Source organism: Sapajus apella, unplaced genomic scaffold, assembly GCF_009761245.1.
Source record: "Sapajus apella isolate SASKATOON/1434 unplaced genomic scaffold, GSC_monkey_1.0 scaffold50, whole genome shotgun sequence".
In the NCBI taxonomy this organism is placed as follows: Eukaryota; Metazoa; Chordata; class Mammalia; order Primates; family Cebidae; genus Sapajus; species Sapajus apella.
The window spans coordinates 11,816,224-11,837,037 of record NW_022436990.1 but is presented as its reverse complement, the minus strand read 5'-3'; the positions used below and the strand labels follow the sequence as shown (position 1 = coordinate 11,837,037).

Below are 20,814 nucleotides of genomic sequence, written 5' to 3'. Positions count from 1 at the left end.
ATCTGTTCCTGTAAGCCAAGAGAATAAAAATCAAATCTTTTCTGTTCCGATAATCCAAAATAAACACCATATTTCTTGGCTCATACACTATGACATTATCTACCAAAACATTAAGTTAAAATTTCTTACGTGTATGTAGGCTCCCAAATACGCCTAAGTTTATCTGATTTCACATTGCCATTACAGGACAACTGAAGCAATTTTTGTACATAGTAAAAGATGGTTGATCTGAAATTGGTGAGTGGTAATTCAACTTCACGAGTCGTTCCAAGACCTGTTACTTTCAAAGTGAGGGCTAATCGAGGTGACGGAGTACATTCAACTTCTTCCAAGAGCTCTGAATGAGGTGTCCCTAAAAATTTGGAAGATGTGTGAAAAACAATTATACTAAAACAAGCAGTCTGGACAGGATACTACACTAGGCAACAACGCTACATTAAATCCAATCTCCTCGGCCACACATGAGCTAAAGGATGTCAGCTACTTAAGACTCTCTAGGCTTCAACATTTTTGTTTTCTGTTTCTTTCTTTCTTTTTGTATTTTTTTTTTTGAGATGGAGTCTTGCTCTGTGGCCCAGGCTGGAGTGCAGTGGTGCAATCTCAGCTCACTGCAACCTCCACCTCCCGGATTCAAGGAATTCTCCTGTATCAGCCTCCTGGAATTATAGGTGCTCAGCACCACATCTGGCTAATTTTTGTATTTTTAGTAGAGACAGTGGGGTTTCACCGTGTTGGCCAGGCTGCTCTCAAACTCCTGACCTCAAGTAATCCACCCACTTCCGCCTCCTAAAGTACTGGGATTACAGGCAACAGCCACTGCACCCAGCATGTTTTGTTTCTTTTTAATGAGAATAATTACACCTATGTCACTGAAAGAGTGCTAGAACAGAAGAGATGTGTATGATATAGAACTTATTTTTTTTGAAAATAATACTAACTGTATGAATACTTCGAAAACATTTTAATTTTATAAATGATGCCAGGTGCAGTGGCTCACACTTGTAATCCCAACTCTTTGGGAGGCTGAGGTGGGTAGGTCACTTGAGGTCTGGGGTAGACCAGCCTGGGCAACATAGTGAAACCCGTCTCTACTAAAAATGCAAAAATTAGCTGAATACGGTGGTGCCCACCTGTAATCCCAGCTACTCAGGAGGCTAAGGACAGAGAATCACTTGAACCTGGGAGTGGAGGTTGCAATGTGCCAAGATCACACCCTGCACTCCAGCCTGGGTGACAGAGCGAGACTCCATCTCAAAAAAATTTTTTTTTTTGTAAATGAGAAAACTAAAATTATCCATACTCAGAAAAAACAATATACTCTGGGCCAACCTTTTATCACACTGAATAACTGGATCATGAATAACTGGATGTGTCAACCTTTTATCACACTGAATAACTGGCTCACAAGGTAAACACATATACACACACAAATATAGTTTCATAATGTATTTGGTGGCAAATGCTTTCCTTTTTTATTAGCTCATGAATGTTTTCTTCATTATCTTTTTTATTTTTTACTTTTTAAAATTTCAAATAGAAGTTGAGAGATCTTTGAAGAGAATGTTTTCTTCATTATCATGATAGTCTTCTAAAATATTATTTCTTTCACTGCACAATATCTCACTCTACCTAAACAAGACATATTCCTGTTACTGGATATAATTAAGGTCATTTCCAATTTTTTGAAAATATAAATACTTTTGTAGTCACCTATGTGTACAAAACTGGGTACAGAGCTAATATTTAAAATTACCAGTGGCAAAAACGCTTTATCAGAAGATACGAAATACACTGGCGAAGAGCTCTACAAAAAGTTTGTGCCTATTTATACTCTCTAGAATGTGGTTTCCTTTTTTGTAATTTATTTTTTTTCTCTGAGATCCAAAGAAACAAGGTTTTCCTTTTTGAAGGGACCTCAGAACAAACATCTTGATCAAACAGTCTATCTATCCTCATCAAAGAACATTTATACTACAGAGTATACTTACTTTAATATTTTAATATTTAATACAGGTATCTTTCTATCAGCTAAAAAATATCCTCCAGACACTAAATTAATCGACAAAGTCAATCTTTGTTAAGGATAATATACTGATTATAATAGCTGACATTTATTGAGGCACATTATCAGGCAGCATGCTAAGTACTTTATACACCTTACTTAATTTAAGCTTTTTTTTTTTTTTTTTTGAGACAGAGTCTCACTCCGTCACCAGGCTGGAGTGCAGTGGTGCGATCTTGGCTCACTGCAACCTCTGCCTTCCGGGTTCAAGCAATTCTCCTGCCTCAGCTTCCCGAGTAGCTGGGACTACAGGCGCTCGCCACCACGCCCAGCTAATTTTTTTTTTATTTTTAGTAGAGACGGGGTTTCACCATGTTGGCCAGGATGGTCTCGATCTCTTGACCTCATGATCCACCCGCCTCAGCCTCCCAAAGTGCTGGGATTACAGGCATGAGCCACTGCGCCAGGCCTATTTTAAGCTTTTTAACTGCCTTGTCAAACAGGGACCTTTATTCTCTCATGTAGCAGATGAAGAAATTCAAGCTTAGATAGTTTTTGTGACTTGCCCAATATATCAGTTTCCTACTGCTGCTATAAAATATTACAACAAATTGGGTGGTTTAAAACAACACAAATTGGTCAGGTGCAATAGCTCATGCCTATAATCCCAGCACTTTGGGAGGCTGAGGTGGGGTGGGTGACTTGAGGTCAGAAGTTCAAGACCAGCCTGGCCAACATGGCAAAACCATGTCTCTACTAAAAATACAAAAATTAGCCAGGTGTGGTGGCGACTGCCTGTAATCCCAGCTACTCAGGAGGCTGAGGCAGGAGACTCCCTTGAACCCAGGAGGTTGCAGTGAGCTGAGATTATGCCACTGCACTCTAGCCTGGGCAGCAGAACGAGACTCCATCTCAAACAAAAACAAAAAAATTAGCTGGCCATGTTGGTGTGTGCCTGTAATTCCAGATGCTCAGGAGGCTGAGGCAGGGGAATCCTTTGAACCCAGGGGTTGGAGATTGCACTGAGCTGGGATTGTGTCATTGCACTCCAGCCTGGGCAACAGAACAAGACTCCATCTCAAAAAAACCAAAAAACAAACAACAACTACAACAACAACAAACCCACCATAAATTTACTATCCCACAGTTCTAGAGGTCAAATGCCTAAAATGGATTTGCAGGGCTTCATTCCTTCTAGAGGCTCTAAAGGAGAATCTGTTTCCTTGCCTTTTCTAGCACCAAGGGGCTGCCCACATTCCTTGGGTCACTGCCGTCATCACTCTGACTCCTGTTTTCCTTAGTCACATGTCCTTCTCTGACTCCTCCCTCTTGTCCACTGTGTCCACTTGGATGATCCAGAATAATCTCCCCTTCTCAAGAGTCCTAATTAAATCTGCAAAAGTCTCTTTTGCCTGCTGTGATAATATATTCATAAGTTCCACAGGTTAGAACCTGAATGTTTTTAGGGTGTAATTAGTATGCCTACCACATTCTATAATAGAGTTGTAAGGTATAAGGTTGTCACCTGGGCCAACTGACTCTAGAAGGCATAACTGTAACCACTGGACAGCCTTTCAAAGTTGAGAGGAATAAATCCTTAGGAATTTTGATCCAGTAGAAAATACAATAAAAATTTCCCACCTTTAAGTGGGACTTTGCTTTAAAAATTGCACAAATACAACATGCTGGTTTTTAAAATTTGAAATAATTTATAATTTGCTCCTTTAAAAAAACTTGTACTTTTTAAATAATTTGTGGTTGACTAAAAAAATGTTTTTATAACCTGCTTACAGAAGCCTAAAAAAAATTTTTTATAACATGCATACACAAGCAGCACCTTACTTTTCAAACTATATATAACTATCTGATATAATATCTATTCAAATTAATTAACAAAACAAAAACATCCTATACCTGGGGGTGGTATTTCTAAATCAGTTGTCTGCTGAACATTAGTACGACCAGGTCTAGGATCAAAAGCAGGAACCAATGCAGAAAATTGCCTCTTTAGCACATAATCATCATCCCATGTTCTCCGGCGTCCTCCTTTAGTTTCGTACTCTTCTTCTTCCTATCAAAATAAAATTTCACACATAGTCAAACATCATAAGATGCAAAATTTCACTGTTGCAAAACAATGTATTAGTTCTTTAGAACTACTGCATTTCCTTAGCCATATTTCTTATACCCAAAATGAGCTAACCTAAACATGTACAGATACATACATTTCTTAATCATTTCAGTTTACCCAAAGTTGTATCAGGGATGGTTATACAAATCTACATGTCATCAAATAACAACCATTCACAAACACTGTCAATCTCCTAGCTTTGTTACTGTACTAAAATTAGGTAATATGAAACTAGTCAATGGGAAAAATTAGGTAAAGGACACATAAGACCTCTCTGGAGTATTTTTGCAACCTCCTATGAACCTATAAATATTGTAAAATTAGTTGGTTTTTCAAATGTAAATTGCACTTCATACTGAATTACATACATATCAAATAAAATGCTGGGGAGTTGCTTTAAGTTACTATGAGGCAGACAGCATGTAAGCACACACATGCACATGCATAGCCCCTTGGTTAAAACACTTAACTAAAACAAATTGACATTTGACAGCTCTGGTTCCAGAATGTTTGGGTTTGCATCCTGGAACCAAAACTACTTTTTTTGTTTTGTTTTGTTTTTCTGGAGACAAGGTCTTACTCTGTTGTCCAGGCTGGAGTGCAGTGGCACTATCCTGGCTCACTGCAACCTTCGCCTCCTAGGTTCAAGCAATTCTTCTGCCTCAGCCTCCCTAGAAGCTGAGATTACAGGCACCTGCCACTGCACCCAGTTAAGCTCTGCATTTTTAGTAGAGACAGAGTTTCATCATGTTGGCCAGGCTGGTCTTGAACTCCTGAGCAGGTAATCCACCCATCTCGGCCTCCCAAAGTGCTGAGATTACAGGCTTGAGCTACTGCACTCAACCCAAAACTACTATTATATGTGTGACCTTTAGCAATTACTCCATCTGAAAATTAGGGCCAATAATAACCCTTAAAAGGTAGTTGCAAAGAATTAGTTAATATACATTAAGTATTAAGAACTATGCCAGCCAGCACAGTGGCTCATGCCTATGATCCTAAGCACTTTGAGGGGCCAACGTGGGCGGATCGCTTGAGCCCAAGAGTTCGAGACCAGTCTGGGCAATGAAGCGAAATCATGTCTCAAAAACAAAAACAACTCTAGCACTTAACTAGTGATCAGTTAAGTGTTAGCTACTAATAAACTACTCTTATTGCATCTACTACCACATCTGCTACTACTACTAAAACTATAAATCTTAGAGACTATATATTAATCATTTTAATATATTTTTACTGTTACCCAAAGGCCAAGACAAAGGGGTTTCAAGCATTAAATTCCTGCATGCATTATGTCACAGCAATCATGGATTCTATATGGAATATGGCACCCAACCAGTAGGGAAAGTTTCTTTTTGTAACTGTTTGGTAGCTCCCTCCTCTCACACCTTCCACAATGCACATTTTTGTAGGTATTTTGGTTGGTGTTTTACTATGAAAGGAGAAAAAACATATATGGTAGGGAAGATAAACATGAAGATATTACCTGCTCCCCAATAGGTCGGCTCCCTGCTCCAGCAGGTACCTGTGGTAGCTGCGAGGTAACAGCATGATGCGTTACATCAGAGCGGGAGCCAGCTCGACGTTGCAAAGATGGGCGTCTCAGAATCTAAAACAAAACCATGCCAAGAGATACATGTCTAATTATTTGACCCATATGCCCCCATTCAGCCATGACCTGAAAATATTAACCTCTATTAACAAAAGTGTCACTGAAAACTTTTTCATTAGCTATCTTCAGAGAAGTTATGTGTTTAATGTTTTAAATTCATCATGCATTTTATACTAACTTCTTTCATAAGAAATATGCTATTGTGTTTTCTTAGCAACCATATACTAAAAGCATTTTTAAAATTTCTTTACCCCATTAAAACTCAACTTATCTTTTTGAAATCTAATAACATTTTATAAAGAGAAAATTTAAGTATACAGTTAGTTACAATAAAGGGTATTTTTAAGGCACAACTTTCAGTTAGAAGACAATCCTAGCGATTAAATATTGAGAGTTCTGGATCACATTGCCTAGGCTTGAGTCCCCATTCTTCTGCTTAACTCTGATGATAAGGGCAAATTATTATTATTTTTTAATTCCTTTTTTTTTTTTTTTTTTGGAGAACGAGAGTAAAAAAAAAAAAAAAATAAAAAAAAAAAAAGAAAAAAAAAGAAAGGAAAGGAAGATAGAAGAGGGAGAGAGAACAGGGGTGTTGCTTTATTGCTCGGGCTAGAATGCAGTCTAAAACTGGGTATGCCTGTAATTGTGTTTAATAATAGAGACATTAAAAAAAAAAAAAATGAGGGAAGAAAATAATTAACAAGCAGCCAACCAATATTTCATTTAAACCTGTAAATACGTGTGATGTAGTACTGATAAGAGTGTATATTTTGTGTATTTAAAGTGGAGAGTTCTATGAATGTTAATTAAGTCTACTTGTTCCAGATCTGAGTTCAAGTCCTGGATATCGATGTTAACATTCTGTCTCATTGATCTATCTAATATTGATGTTGAAGTCTCCCGCTATTATTGTGTGGGGGTCCAAGTCTCTTTTTAAGTCTTATATATCTGGGTATTTCTGTATTGGGTGCATATATGTTTAGGATCTTTAGCTCTTCTTGTTACATTGATCCTTTTATCTTTATGTAATATCCTTCTTTGCTTCTTTTGATCTTTGTTGCTTTGAAATCTATTTTATCAGCAAAAATTGCAACTCCTGCTTTCTATTTATCTATTTTAGCTCTCCATTTGGTTGGTAAATTTTTCACCATCCCTTTGAGTCTTTATGTATCCTTGCATGTGAGATGGATCTGGATGTAGCATACCAATGGGTCTTGGCTTTTTTTGCCTGTCTATATCTTTGGATTGGGGGATTTAGTCGATTTAAATTTAGAACTAATAACAATATATGTGTGTTTGATACTGTCATTTAATGTTAGCAGGCTGTTTTGCCCATTAGTTGATGTGATTTCTTAATTATGTTGATGTTCTTTATTTTTTGGTATTTTTTAGAAAGGCTGATACTGGTTATTCCTTTCTATTTGTAGTGGTTCTTTCAGAAGCTCTTGTAAAGTAGGCCTGGTGGTGATGAAATCTCTGAGTGCTTGCTTGTTCACAAAAGATTTTATTTTTACTTCGCTTATGAAGCTTAGTTTGGCTGGATGTAAAATTCTGGGTTGAAAGTTTTTTTCTTTAAGGATGTTGAATATTGGCCCCCACTCTCTTCTGTCTTGCAGGGTTTCTACTGAGAGATCTGCTGTGAGTCTGATGGGCTTCCCTTTATGGGTAACCTGACTTTTCTCTCTGGCTGCCCTCAGTATTTTCTCTTTCATTTCAACCCTGGTGAATCTGGCGATTATGTGCCTTGAGGTTGGTCTTCTTGAGGAATATGTTTGTGGTGTTCTCTGTATTTCCTGGAGTTGAATATTTATCCTGCCTTGCTAGGTTGGGAAAGTTTTCCTGAATAATATCCTGAAGCGTATTTTCCAGCTTGGATTGATTCTCTTCGTCACATTCAGGTACACCTATCAGACGTAGATTAGGTCTTTTCACATAGTCCCATATTTCTTGGAGACTTTGCTCGTTCTTTTTTATCCTTTTTTCTCTAATCTTGTCTTTTTGTTTTATTTCATGAAGTTGGTCTTCGACCTCTGATATCTTTTCTTCTGCTTGATCAATTCGGCTGTTAAAACTTGTGCATAGTTCGCGAAGTTCTCGTGTTGTATTTTTCAGCTCCATTAATTCACTTATATTCCTCTCTAAATTGTGTGTTATTGTTAACATTTCTTCAAACCTTTTTTCAAAGTTCTTGGTTTCTTTGCATTGGGTTAGAACAAGTTCTTTTAATTCCCAGAAGTTTCTTATCATCCACTTTTTAAAGCCAGCTTCTGCTAATGGAACACAGTCTTTCTCCATCAGGCCTTGTTCTGTTTCTGATGAGGAACTGTGATCCCCTGTAGCGGGAAAGGCATTCTGATTTTGGGTATTCTCAGCCTTTTTAGGCTGGTTTCTTCCCTTCATTATAAATTTATCCATCTGTGGTCTTTATAATTACCGTCTTTATAGTTGGGTTTCTGAGTGGACGTCCAACTTGTTGATTCCCGGCGCTAGAATCTGAGCAACCCACTGCTCCGGCCAAAACAGCGGCTTTAAGATTGATGGTGCTTTTCTGATTCTGCACCAAGAACCGCCACACCAAGGCAGCGGCAAAACCGCCTCACCGGCCTCAAGAGTCGCGCTGGCGACACGTGGGGCTCCTCCGCTGGGAATCTCCTGGTATGTGAGCAACAAAAATTGATCTGAAAGTGTGGCGTCCTCTCGTTCTCTGCTCTTTCAGTGGGACCTGCAATCCCGAGCTGCTAGTGATCAGCCATCTTGGATCTCTCTCCTTATTTTTTAATTCCTTTACTTCATTCCTTCATGTGACAATTAATGAGAAAACAGATGGATAACTTCTTTTTGATAAGGGCGAATTATTTTTTTTTATGCCTCTATTTCATTCCTTCATGTGACAACTAATGAGAAAACAGATAGACCCTGCTTGCAAAACGAAGGGTACTAAAAACAAACTCCTAGGTTCAAACAATCTTTCCACTTCAGCCTCTTGAGCAGCTGGTGTGTGGAGTGGTGGTGAATGAGAGAGCCTGTGGCTCAGGCTGGAGTGTAATGACGCAATTATAGCGTGTGTGCGTGTGTGTGTGTGTGTCAGATCGAGAAAGAGACAGGGTCTCATTCTGTGGCTCAGGCTGGGGTGGGGGGGTGGGGGTGTGAGGGTGTGTGTGTGTGTGTGTGTGTGTGTGTGTGTGTGTATGTGTGTGAGAGAGAGAGAGAGAGAGAGAGAGAGAGAGAGAGGGTCTCGTTCTGTGGCTCAGGCTGGAGTGCAGTGATGCAATTATAGCTCACTGCAGCCTGGAACTCCTAGACCCAAGTGGTTTTCTACCTCAACCTCCCAAGTAGCCAGGACTACAAGAGTCAAAGTTGGGACTACAGGCAGGAGCCACTATTCACAGCCTAATTTCACAGCCTGTTAAGCCTGTTATAACATCAACATGTGACATTCTAACATTTTTCAAATGTAAGCAACTTATATTCTTTAAATGGAGAATCATAAATGCTCAGATTAAAACTGCTTTTCTTAACCACATTTTTTAAATATAGGTGCCACATTTCCTTGCTTCAAAGTATGATTATGACTCAGCTTTTCCTTTCTTCATTTCAATTATTAACATCCTATCTTTGTGAAGAGAATGGGGTACACTCTCTACCATAACCTCCTCGTATTCTTGGTCCTCTTGATTGTCATCTTCATTCTCATCATCTTCCTCATCTGGCTCAGGTAGGTCCTCATCATCATCGAGCTCAGCCAACAGAGTACTGGCACGGCAGCTATCAAGGAAATCTTGAGAACAAAAACCAACAACCTTATGTCAACACAATTAACAAAGCATAACAAAGGAACTCTGCATTTTAGGTTTTTACAAAACAAAAGTAAAATCCAAAAGGGACAAGTGTTGCCTTCTGTCACCATATACAAGATGAGTACTGACACAAGCATGGCAAAAACAAGGGAAAAGGACAACCATAAACTAAACCTGAATTACAGTATCATAATATAAAAGGATAACCATGTGGACTATCTTTAAAAACAAAATAAAGCCCTATCATCATTCTCTGAGTAAGTAAAAGGAAAGAGAACATGGCAGAAAAGAGAACACTTTGGAGTTACTCATTCCTCCAACAAATACCTACTAAGTATATACTATGTGCCAAGAACTGTGTTAGGCACCAGGTATATAAAGTTGTAAACAAAGACGTGGTCTTAGTCCCCATGAAACTCACAGGGAGAGACACATTTAATAAGTAAACAAATGAATATATAAATATAACCTGTAAAAGATCTTATGAGGACAGGCGCAGTGGCTCACCCCTGTAATCCCAGCACTTTGGGAGGCTGAGGCAGGTGGATGACAAGGTCAAGAGATTAAGACCATCCTGGCCAACATGGTGAACCATCGTCTCTACTAAAAATACAAAAAAACAGCCAGGGTGCGGGGTGGTGGCATGCGCCTATAGTCACAGCTACTCAGGAGGTTGAGGCAGGAAAAATCACTTGAACCTGGGAGGCAGAGGCTGCAGTGAGCTGAGATCGCGACACTGCACTCTTGCCTGGGTGACAGAGTGAGACTCTGTCTCAGAAAAAAAAATCTTGGCCAGGCGTGGTGGCTCACACCTGTAATCCCAGCACTTTGGGAGGCCGAGGTGGGTGGATCACGAGATGGAGACCATCCTGGCCAACACGGTGAAACCCCGTCTCTACTAAAAATACAAAGAAATTAGCCAGGCATGGTGGCATGCGCCTGTGGTACCAGCTACTCAGGAGGCTGAGGTGGAAGAATCGCTTGAACCTAGAAGGCGGAGGTTGCAGTGAGCCTAGATTGTGACACTGCACTCCAGCCTGGTGACAAAGCAAGACACCGTCTCAAAAAAAAAAAAAAAAAAAAAAGTCTATTGAGGTAAAACAGAATTAAGTCAATCAGTGAAAAACTGGGCTTAGCTATGTGACCTGGCAGGTTACTTAAAAACAACGACTACGTAAGATAATGCTTATTTACTATGGCATAATATATGTGTCATCATCTTTCATATTATCCACACTAGCACACAGGAAGTTCAAAAAAACTTGAATCATTTTTATCTCCTCATTCTTAGGATCTCTTGCCTTCAATGGAGACTGGGTCAAATTACACTGGCCTGCATAAACGAAGATGCTCACAAACTATTCTTCATAAAAACTGAAAAAATGAGGACTTAAGGGATTAAAAGAGAAGTTTTTATTAGATTGGGGAAAAGAAGTCAAATATACTATTGGAATTGCACAAAGGATAAAAATCAAAATACTTCATATTCCTAAAGACCACCCCATTACTCAGAAACTTAAACCTGCAGACCACTGAACCAAATGGTTTTTAGTCCAATAATTACACAGGACTAAATATTCAGTGTCTTTTACTGGATGGCCAGTAGAAGAGGCCTGCCATCATATTTAATTAGTTTCTAAGGTCCACATTTTTTTTTGTAAACGATTTTCTCAGGTTGAAAGGTCTACATTTTTAAAACATTGTAATGCTCTGAAATCAGAATGTATCTTACAATCAATGGCAAGTCAGAATAAAATGCAAAGTTTTTAACTTTAGACTTAAAAAAAAAGTATGTCTTACAATCAACAACATCTTAAATTTGATAAAACATGTTACCCTTTAACACTTGTAAGGAGCCACCCTGTGATTAACATGATGCGGTGGTGTACAAAATAAACCAATTCCACTTGGATTTATCTTTTAAAGAACATAATCTAACTTCATATACTGGAATTCTATCTCTGATATGTTACAACTGACAGATGTCCACTTTCTTCTCATCTTCCCTTTTTTACCAGCATTAAAATGCTCTGTATTTCAGAGATTTGACCACATCATAGAATGAAATGTCTCTCAAAACACAACATGGTATGGCATTCATGCCTGTGGTTAAGAAAAAACCCACAAAACACAGTAAAAGTTTGCACTGCAAATACAGATGGTGTAAGACTGATGTTATTCTGATCCTTCACCCCAGCAGTCTTAAACAGTCTACCAGCTTTAAGAATATAAAAAAGAAAATCTTCTATCATATGTTCTAACATAAGTAGGAGCTAAATCTTGGGTACACATTGACATCGAGATGGGAACAGTAGATACTAGCAACTCCAAAAGGAGTGCAGGAGTGGGCAAGAGCTGAAAAACTTCCTATTGGGTACTATGTTCACTATCTGAGTGACAAGATCAATGGATGTCCAAACCTCAACATCATGCAATATATCCCTGTAACGAACCTGCACATGTATCCCCTGAATATAAAATAAAAATTATATTAAAAAATATTTCATCACCTAACACTAAATTAAGTCTAGTCAAACCTAACAATAAAATTCAAAAGCCAACCAGTAGCTCTTTTTTTTTTTTTTTTTAAAGACAAAGTCTCACTCTGCTGCCCAGGCTGGAGCGCAAATGGCACAATCTTGGCTTAGTGCAACCTCCGACTCAAGAGTTTCAAACAATTCTCCTGCCTCAGCCTCCTGAGTAGCTGGGATTACAGGCATGTGCCACCATGCCTCGCTAATTTTCTTTTGTATTTTTAGTAGAGACGGGGTTTCACCATATTGCTCAGGCTTGTCTCAAACTCCTGACCTCAAGTGATCTACCTGCCTCAGCCTCCCAAAGTGCTGGGATTATAGGCATGAGCTACCACGCCTGGCCCAATGATTCCGCATTTGTATCTTTAAACAAAAGTTTAAAAATATCCCAGGAGAAAACATTAATAAAAGCATCATTATATAAGTATCTAAATACTTTGATTTTAAATTATAACTTACCATATAAGGAATATTCTGCTTCCTGACCTGTGTCACTCTCACTGGAGGTTGATGTAAGGCTGGTGGTTAAAGTATTACTTAATGATTGACCAACTGATAAAACTGTAGTTGCTGTAGCTACATTGCTGCTGCTAGTAACACTGGATGTTGACATAGTCACTGTTGATGTAGTACCAGGTGTGGTCAAATTAGGGAAACTCTGAGCACCCATAAGAGGAGAAGCTAAAGATAAAAATGAAGCAAATCAGTAAAAATAGATGAGATTGTAGAAATCTTAGAAAAACTAAGTTTTATATTTTTTTAAACAGTGAGATCATAAAACACACTAATAATAAAATGGTTCCTGAAAAGCAACAACTTTGGGAACCCAACTGAAATCCAACTAAAAATTCTTTTTTATAGCACTATCTTTAAATATTATGCCTAACCTTTTTAACGAAATGAAACAAGCAGTTAAATAATTCCCTATGTATTTTCCAAGGGAATTACTTTTACCTGTTAGCAGCTTAGATTGGAATTTGAATTTAAGAAGCTAAGATCAATGTAGAGTCTAAATAAAAGCTATACTCATGATTCTTTAGTTTCACTGCACTATGATATTTAATAGCCATCTATTTCCTCATGTAACTTTGCTTGATTAATCATAAAGGAGTGAAAATCAGAAGTATTGTTTTTATCCTTCTAGAATAAGAGGCTCTTTATCATACCTAATCTGAATTCTTAAAATATTATGATTCTAGAGAACTTAACTTCATATTCCTGAAGCGCTAAATTTGATGTAGCTTTATCTAATATGGTTAATGATCTAGTTAAAAACTGCAGCCAGAACAAGAGACCCTACTTTGCATCCCTCCAAGTGGAAAAAACAATGGGTTCCAGAAGGAAAAGCTCACTTACTTGCTGTGCTCATCACATTCCTCCCCAAAGTATTAGTGTTGTTATCACTGCTGCTTCGGCTTAGATTCATGTTGTTCGTGGCATTAGTCCGTGCTATGTTTGCCACTCTCCTTACAAAACTCTCCAAGCTAGATGTTTCTCTCGAGGACAGGTTAGGTACACTTGCACTAGAGCTCATAGGGGCCCCAGCAGCCAACAAAGAACTCACTGACAGTCTGTTACTTGCTGAAGAGCTAAGAGGTCGTTGTGAAGCTGCTTCTTTATTAGTTAATTCAGATACTGAACTAACATCAGGAGAACTAACACTGACAATTCCCATGGATATTGCACTAGACTCCCCAGGAGTACGAACAGAACTATCAGGGCCTAACTTCCTTTCAGCATTTTCACTTCCCGTTTCCGCTGTTAAGGTGCTGGTGCTTGCACTGGAAGATGACCCTACTTCTGTATGAGGGACGTTTTCAGCAGATGAAAGAACAACAATTGGTTCATGGACATCAGCTCCTGAAACTATACTGTGTTCCATTACAATTTCTGATCTCCGTTCCGTTTTTGTCGAACCCAAGCTGATGTCGCTGCTACTGGCCACGCTACACACAGAACTGCTGCTTCCTTTTCTACTTGAGGAGCCTGCAGCAGCAGATGTCTTGTCTGGACAGTTGTTTTTCACCAAGCTGCTCCATGATTGCGTTGTGCCTGAAACAGTGGATGAAACAGGTTTGGGTGATGCCACTGTATCAGGGTCGTACCCTGGTGCAAGCTTGAGGTCAAATTTTCCTTCTGCGCCCATACGGTAAGAGTTTGAGCCACCAGCATCCCAGGTGACATCAATCCAGCCTGGAAAGGGACAGGAGTTTGTGAGACCCAGCAGAAAGCAGATAGGAGCGTGTCAGACAGTAGCTCCACAATATGGGATCAGTTTTTAATCAGTGCTGTCCTTTTCTGAATTTCTATAGTCAATCAAGTTCTGCCAACTAAAATATATGCAAATTTTTGGACTCAATTATTTGACTATATGACTAGCTATCTGAAAGTCTATATTATTTAACTCTCATGATCAAAAAATATGTTAAGGATAAGAAATATGTACCGTATGCAAGGTTTCTGGGAAATGTTTAAAGTTCTTCCTTTTATTTCCCTTATTTCTGAACTATTCAGTCTATGACATTTAAAAGCAATGTAAGGGTTATGTTTAAATCTACTGGGTTATTTTTCATTTTTAAAATTATTCGATTTTTAGAGGTGAGGTCTTGCTATGTTGCCCATGCTAGTCTTGATCTCCTGGGCTAAAATGATCCTCCCATCTCAGCCTCTTGAGTAACTGAGATTTCAGATGTGAGCCACTGCACCTGGCTTGGTTACTTCTTAAATGGAAGAGCTGTTTAAGAATTTTAAGACTGATATACGTGGTAAAATACTGCCACTTCAGCAAGTAAACAGAATCTAAGTAAAAGTTTTTAAATTGCTAAAGATAATTATGTGTGGACAAATGTTCTTTCCAGAAAAACATGCCAGCTTACCATTAATTTCTCACCATTAATTTGGGCTAACCTCTTAAAATACTCATATATTACTACAGAAATTTTAGGTCACTAGCTCAAATAAAACACTAAAGTTAGCATTTCGGTTGTGTTCTCAAAGTTCAGTGGTTCCTTGGTTCTCTTGTATTAAATAATTAAGTTCAATAAATTTGAATAAGCACAGAAAATTCTAAAGAAAATTTAAAGAGCATACTGAGTCCTTTTATTAGAAACTGTGCTCAAGCTAATAACATGTACAGAACTAATGAGCATAATGATATTCAATCTATATATTTACTTGTAGTTGAAAAATAATACTCTTTTTTTAAAAAGGTAATTAACTTCCAAAAGCAAAAAAAAAAAAATTGTCTATTAAAAGGAATTAATAGAAATTTTACAAGCTTATTTTAGTGTTATAAGCTAACTATTTCAGGGAAAAACATAAGATAGAAAAAAAGCATCTTTATTAAAGTATAACAAGCCTTTTTAAAGTTCTTACACATTAAAGGGGCCCAAGCTCACATACGCACCCATCCACACACCCAGATGCCCACCCACACATACACCAAGTTCATACATGTTTATGATGGCGCTCAGAGGGAAATAATATTGAATTACCTGTTGGGATTATCTGCATAGGTGTTCTTTGAAAGGAAAAGTAACTGCCCCAAATCTATAAGTAGTTTAGATGAGATTTTTCAATTGCCTCTATTTTTTTCTGTATGCTGAAAAAATCTCTGAAGAGCCAACATTTAACTATCTCTTCTGCTACACAGAAATGTGTGAGAAAACGAAAAGGTTCAAAAACATATTCCAATCTCAAATAAAAATGACTTTTGTATTGTATTAATTTGTCCAAAAAAATACTCTCTCAACTCCTTCTATACCCAAAAGATAGACAAAAAAAAAAAAAAAGAGTCAGTAATGACTAGCCATCATTAGAAATGGTTGGGTTAAGCATTTGAAAGCTAAGAACCCTCTTTGACATAGAGACTGAAAGGCATAACTTGATGGGAACAGCCACGTTGGTTAGCCAAAACTAAATTTCTACATTTGTCAGATCAGCAAAAATAGGCCTTTCTTGAATGCTAAACTCTGAAATTAAAGATTCTGTGCTAGATTTTTTTTCCCATCTGTGGCAGCTAATAATAATAATAATAATCACTCAAAATATTCAGGTCTACAAGTTAGTACTCCCTCATAGGGAGCTGCCATACTTCACAGTTCAAATGTATTATATGTATCAGTAACATTATACTGACATGTAATTGCAATGTACTCTGCAGCAAAATGATTCAAGAAGAAAAATAACCTACAGTGTCCATTTACCTTTGTATAGGCAATTGCTTAAGTTACTTTGCTTTTAACATTTGTGCTTCAATAAAATGCTTATGTGTGTATAGGAACATCACAGTGTAAGATGCTGCTGCTCCAGGCACAAAGTATTAAAATTATTTTGTGAAGACTAGTGGTTGTATTAAAACTTTTGTCCCATTATATCTTGGGGGAAAAAAAAGATTCTAATTTCTCTATGTAATTGCTTCAACTGACTCCATCCCAAGAAAAAAGAACTGCATTCACATGTCTCTAACTAGCCTCTTCCTATCAAGTCACATACTTCAAGGCCAAAACAATTACAGGAAATAGAATAGTAACTTTTTAATAAGAATCATCAAGATGCCTAAAAACAAGAAAATGTGAAATTTCTGAGTTGAATGGTACAACTGACCTCTCAACTATTACTGGTATTTATGAATTTTAAGTCACTGAAAACCTGTTTGGATCACAATGCTTTGTAATTAGGGAATGATACTACCTAAATATGTTTGGCAGTAAAATAATTCAAAGAATAGAATCTTAAAAACGATATAAACAGAGTTTATTTCAACAAATAAATGTCTTTACCACATAAAAGATGAAATTAAATGTCAGTCATTCTCCTAAGCACTGTCATATTTATTCTAGTTCTTTAAATATGTGGCATAAGTTGAGAATATAAACATTTTATTTTTTAATGCTAAAAATTGATACAAAATTGATGAAAACAAACTCACTGCTGACTAGGCAAATTACGTGCTAATAAATCAGCCTCATAGTTTGAAGAAAACAATCAGCCACTATGTTATTTTGAAGTTAATAGCAATTTATTAAGTTGATGACTTTGGTTAACCGTGCAGCATCAAAGAAACTTGATTCACATAGCAACATTTACAAAACATGAAAGTTCAAACTCCCAAAAAAGCAGGTAGGCTGAGAAACATTTTGAAATAATAATAAGCTACTAACAGATAAAGAGACGATGTTTCTTATTCCATGCTTTATTAAAAAATAAGTAAAAATGCTAATCCTTTGTTTTCTACATGATTTATGGTACCATAAAAATTACTGCCTGATTCCTCTGAGACTAACAAAATAAAGCATAAGAGACTTAAATAAATAAATAAAAATAAAACTCACAGTAAGCTTGAGAATAATAAACTAGGGAAAAAAACCGAAGTGTGTCTTGAAGATACTCAACTTACACTAAGCTTGATCACTTCCCAAAATATTACCACTAAGTTTCTAGTCAAAACCCATGAACTTAAAATTTTCCCTTATTTTCTTTATATTTTCCATTTATAATATGATATAAACAGTTCTTCTACATAGTGCTCATACATTTATGCAATTTATAAATTATCTCAAGATAAAAGAAAAAAATTTAACTACCAGTTTTCTACACAATAGTGCAGAGCACCTACTCACCATTGTGTAGTTCTCCTGTGACAGTGCCTTCTCCCTGTGGGCTGCCATCCTGATCTCGCCATTTCCAATCCAGGCCTCTGATAACACGAGCTCCTGGAACCATGTATTTCAGAACTTGGGAGCGTACTAGACGTCTCTGTCGTCGAAGATTAGCTTCTGCTTCTTTAGCTGCTTTCCCTGTCAGATAGAAATTAGAGAAATAAAAACCAAATCACTTTTTACAAAAGTAATTATTTTAGTAAGTTAGAAAAGCGTCCTATCATCTCTTTACCTAGCTGATCTTCACATACTCCATTTACAGTGCCGTAAAGTTCAAATCCAGATAGTGAGAGGTAGTGTGTTTGTCCACTGGCATTTTTCCCCATCTGTTTAATTCTCACATGTCTCCACCCTTGTTTCTCATCCTTTGGTGGATCAAGAGGCCAAGTTGCAGTTGACCTGTTAATATGTTAGAGAAAAAAATTATGTAATATTTTAAAACAGATGAAAAAGATGATTCAAGATAGAGAAGATTTTTTTATATAACAGAGACCTGTAGAAAAAATAAACTAACTTGCCAGGTGAGGGCAGTGGCTCACACCTGTAATCCCAGCACGTGGGCGGCAGAGGTGGGTGGGTGGGTCACCTAAGGTCAGGAGTTTGACCAGCCTGACTAACATGGCGAAACCCCGTCTCTACTAAAAATACAAAAATTAGCTGGGTGTGGTGGCTGGGGCCTGTAATCCCGGCTACTCAGGAGGCTGAGGCAGGAGAATTGCTTGAAACTGGAAGGCAGAGGTTGCAGTGAGCTGAGATTGCGCCATTGCGCTCAAGACTAGACAACAAGAACAAAACTTCGTCTCCAAAAAAAAAGAAAAAAAACTAACTATCATATTCACTCAACAGTTCATTACAAGAATCAAGAAATCAAAGGGAAAAAGGAGTTAAGAAAACAAGTTAAAAATGAAACGTTTAAATGTATGATATTGATTTGATTCATAACATTAATGATTTATGATTAACATAATTCAAAGATAAAAGACAAAACGCTGGGTGCAGTGGCATGCCCCTATTGTCTCAGCTACCTGGTAGCTGAGGTGAGGGGAATCACTTGAGCCCAGGAGTTAGAGAGCAGCCAACATAACGAGACCCCATTATCTTTAAAAAAAAAAAAAAAAAAAAAAAAAAAAAAGGTTTACAAAGAGTAAGAGAAATTCTCTAATGACGGAAAAAAAAACTTAAAATTTTTTGCAAAGTTTTAAATAAAGTATTAATATTTTGTCTTCAAAGCTTGAAAGGGATAAAAACATCACCTATCCTAACGTTAAGAACCTCCTCATACCAGATCTAATGCTGAAAGCAATTTAAGTACATAATTTACCCCTTGACATGTGCCAAATATACAATTAATATTTAGTAGAACTAACTTTTTACAAGTTACTGACTTGTCTTTTAAAAACTAGTTCAATATATAAAATTTAAGGATAAAAATTTTAAGTGAGCCTTAATTCTACAACTTGCAATAGCCACTGCTAATATGTTAAACATTCCTCAGAATTATGTGATTATATGGAGAGTTTATGGTAAGCTTATTTCACTTTTTTGTTTCTATGACTGTGTTGTGTATGTGTGTGTATATATATGCATATATACGTGTGTGTGTGTGTGTGTGGTGTGTGTATATGTATAGATAGCCATATACCAATTTTTAAAATAAATATTCATAGCTTCTCAACCGTTTGGCTAAGATCCAGTGTAAAATATATACTCAGCTCAGCTTTCTCCTATTTAATCCAAACCTTCTGACAAAGTTTTAGTCAAGTCAGTGTTTCAAACTTTTAATGCCTAGAGTAACAAGTGATTTGTTTTTAGAAAGAAAATTTTGCTTCAGTATTTCACAAAGAAGAGAGCTCTAGAGTATAAAATTATAAAAATAAACAAAGCTCTTTACTGAGTTTTCCAACTTGCAAAGACTCCTCAACTAACCCTGGTTCATTGAGACTGCAGTCATCAACATGGGTATACAAAGAAGTCCAGTTCTGTCCATCTTTGGATACCTGGAAAACCCAATTTCTCAATGCAGACCTTCCATAACCACGAGCATGACGAAGTGTATATGCTGATGGTATCACCCAGAGGCCCAGGTCTATGGCAAACCAGGCATTCTTATCATCATTGCTATGACAATTTAAAGCTGAATTATCACGACTTAGTATGTCTTCCAAGCGTCCATAAGGTAGATTTCTTCCTTCTGATGACGTTACTACTACAAGTCCATAGGCAGCTGGATTTACCCATTCATAAGCAGTTCTATACAAAAATAAAGAAAAATTAGCAAATAACAATATTAAGATAATTTCATTTTCACAAGGTTTTAAATATAATGTTAAGATATATTCATTTTTACAAGGTTTTAAATTAAAATTATATACAATTCTAGAATTAGGAATTTAGACATTTTTTCCTCATAAAAAGTAATTTGGATAATCTTAACTTCTACCTGCAAATCAAAATTCCTTAAGCCACAGAATACTCACAGTGTTAATAATTTTATTCTACTTCCTAGAATTCTTTTATCAAGTGAATGTGGTCACTCCAGCTTAAAGTAGAGTGACTGACTTACTTTGCATTTGTCCCGATCCAGTAAATGATTCCATTTTCATCAAAATCATGCTGGTGCCGAAATATAAAATTTTGTCCTTCTCTTAATTTTCGAACAAAAACAAATGAAGATCGGTCAAAATCATACCACTGTTTTGCTACCTAAACCAAAGAAAATTAAAAGACAGTCACCTTAATAATGCTATTTTCTAGCATGTTACCTACCTTTTTCCTATCTCTTTAATGTGAATTGTTTATTATAACAAATGCTCATTTAAAAATATACAAAAAATATAAAGAAAACTAAAAATTCCCACAACCAAAGCACCCCATGATTAATAATCACAGAGTATTTCTTCATTATTTCAATGAATAGGATAAAACAAACTCTTTTTTTTTTTTTTTTTTTTTTGAGACAGAGTTTTGCTCTTGTTACCCAGTGGAGTGCAATGGCGCGATCTCGGCTCACTGCAACCTCCGCCTCCTGGGTTCAGGCAATTCTCCTGGCTCAGCCTCCTGAGTAGCTGGGATGACAGG

General features: G+C 37.1%; 1 protein-coding gene across 12 annotated transcripts in view; it reads right to left on the bottom strand.

The window, feature by feature from the left end:
• The window catches only part of HECTD1 (HECT domain E3 ubiquitin protein ligase 1), a 99,710-nt gene that overhangs the window by 14,774 nt on the left and 64,122 nt on the right, over positions 1-20,814 (bottom strand). For 9 of the 12 annotated variants that reach the window (XM_032242607.1, XM_032242604.1, XM_032242608.1 and 6 more), the window contains 10 exons: positions 20,300-20,439; positions 19,663-19,986; positions 17,969-18,135; positions 17,698-17,874; positions 13,433-14,269; positions 12,536-12,757; positions 9,390-9,523; positions 5,620-5,742; positions 3,917-4,073; positions 130-352 (listed from right to left, as the gene is read on the bottom strand). In XM_032242607.1, the coding sequence (XP_032098498.1) occupies positions 130-352; positions 3,917-4,073; positions 5,620-5,742; positions 9,390-9,523; positions 12,536-12,757; positions 13,433-14,269; positions 17,698-17,874; positions 17,969-18,135; positions 19,663-19,986; positions 20,300-20,439 (2,504 nt within the window). The remainder of the gene's footprint in view (positions 1-129; positions 353-3,916; positions 4,074-5,619; positions 5,743-9,389; positions 9,524-12,535; positions 12,758-13,432; positions 14,270-17,697; positions 17,875-17,968; positions 18,136-19,662; positions 19,987-20,299; positions 20,440-20,814) is intronic. The other 3 variants (XM_032242609.1, XM_032242610.1, XM_032242612.1) reach the window with 3 other exon arrangements.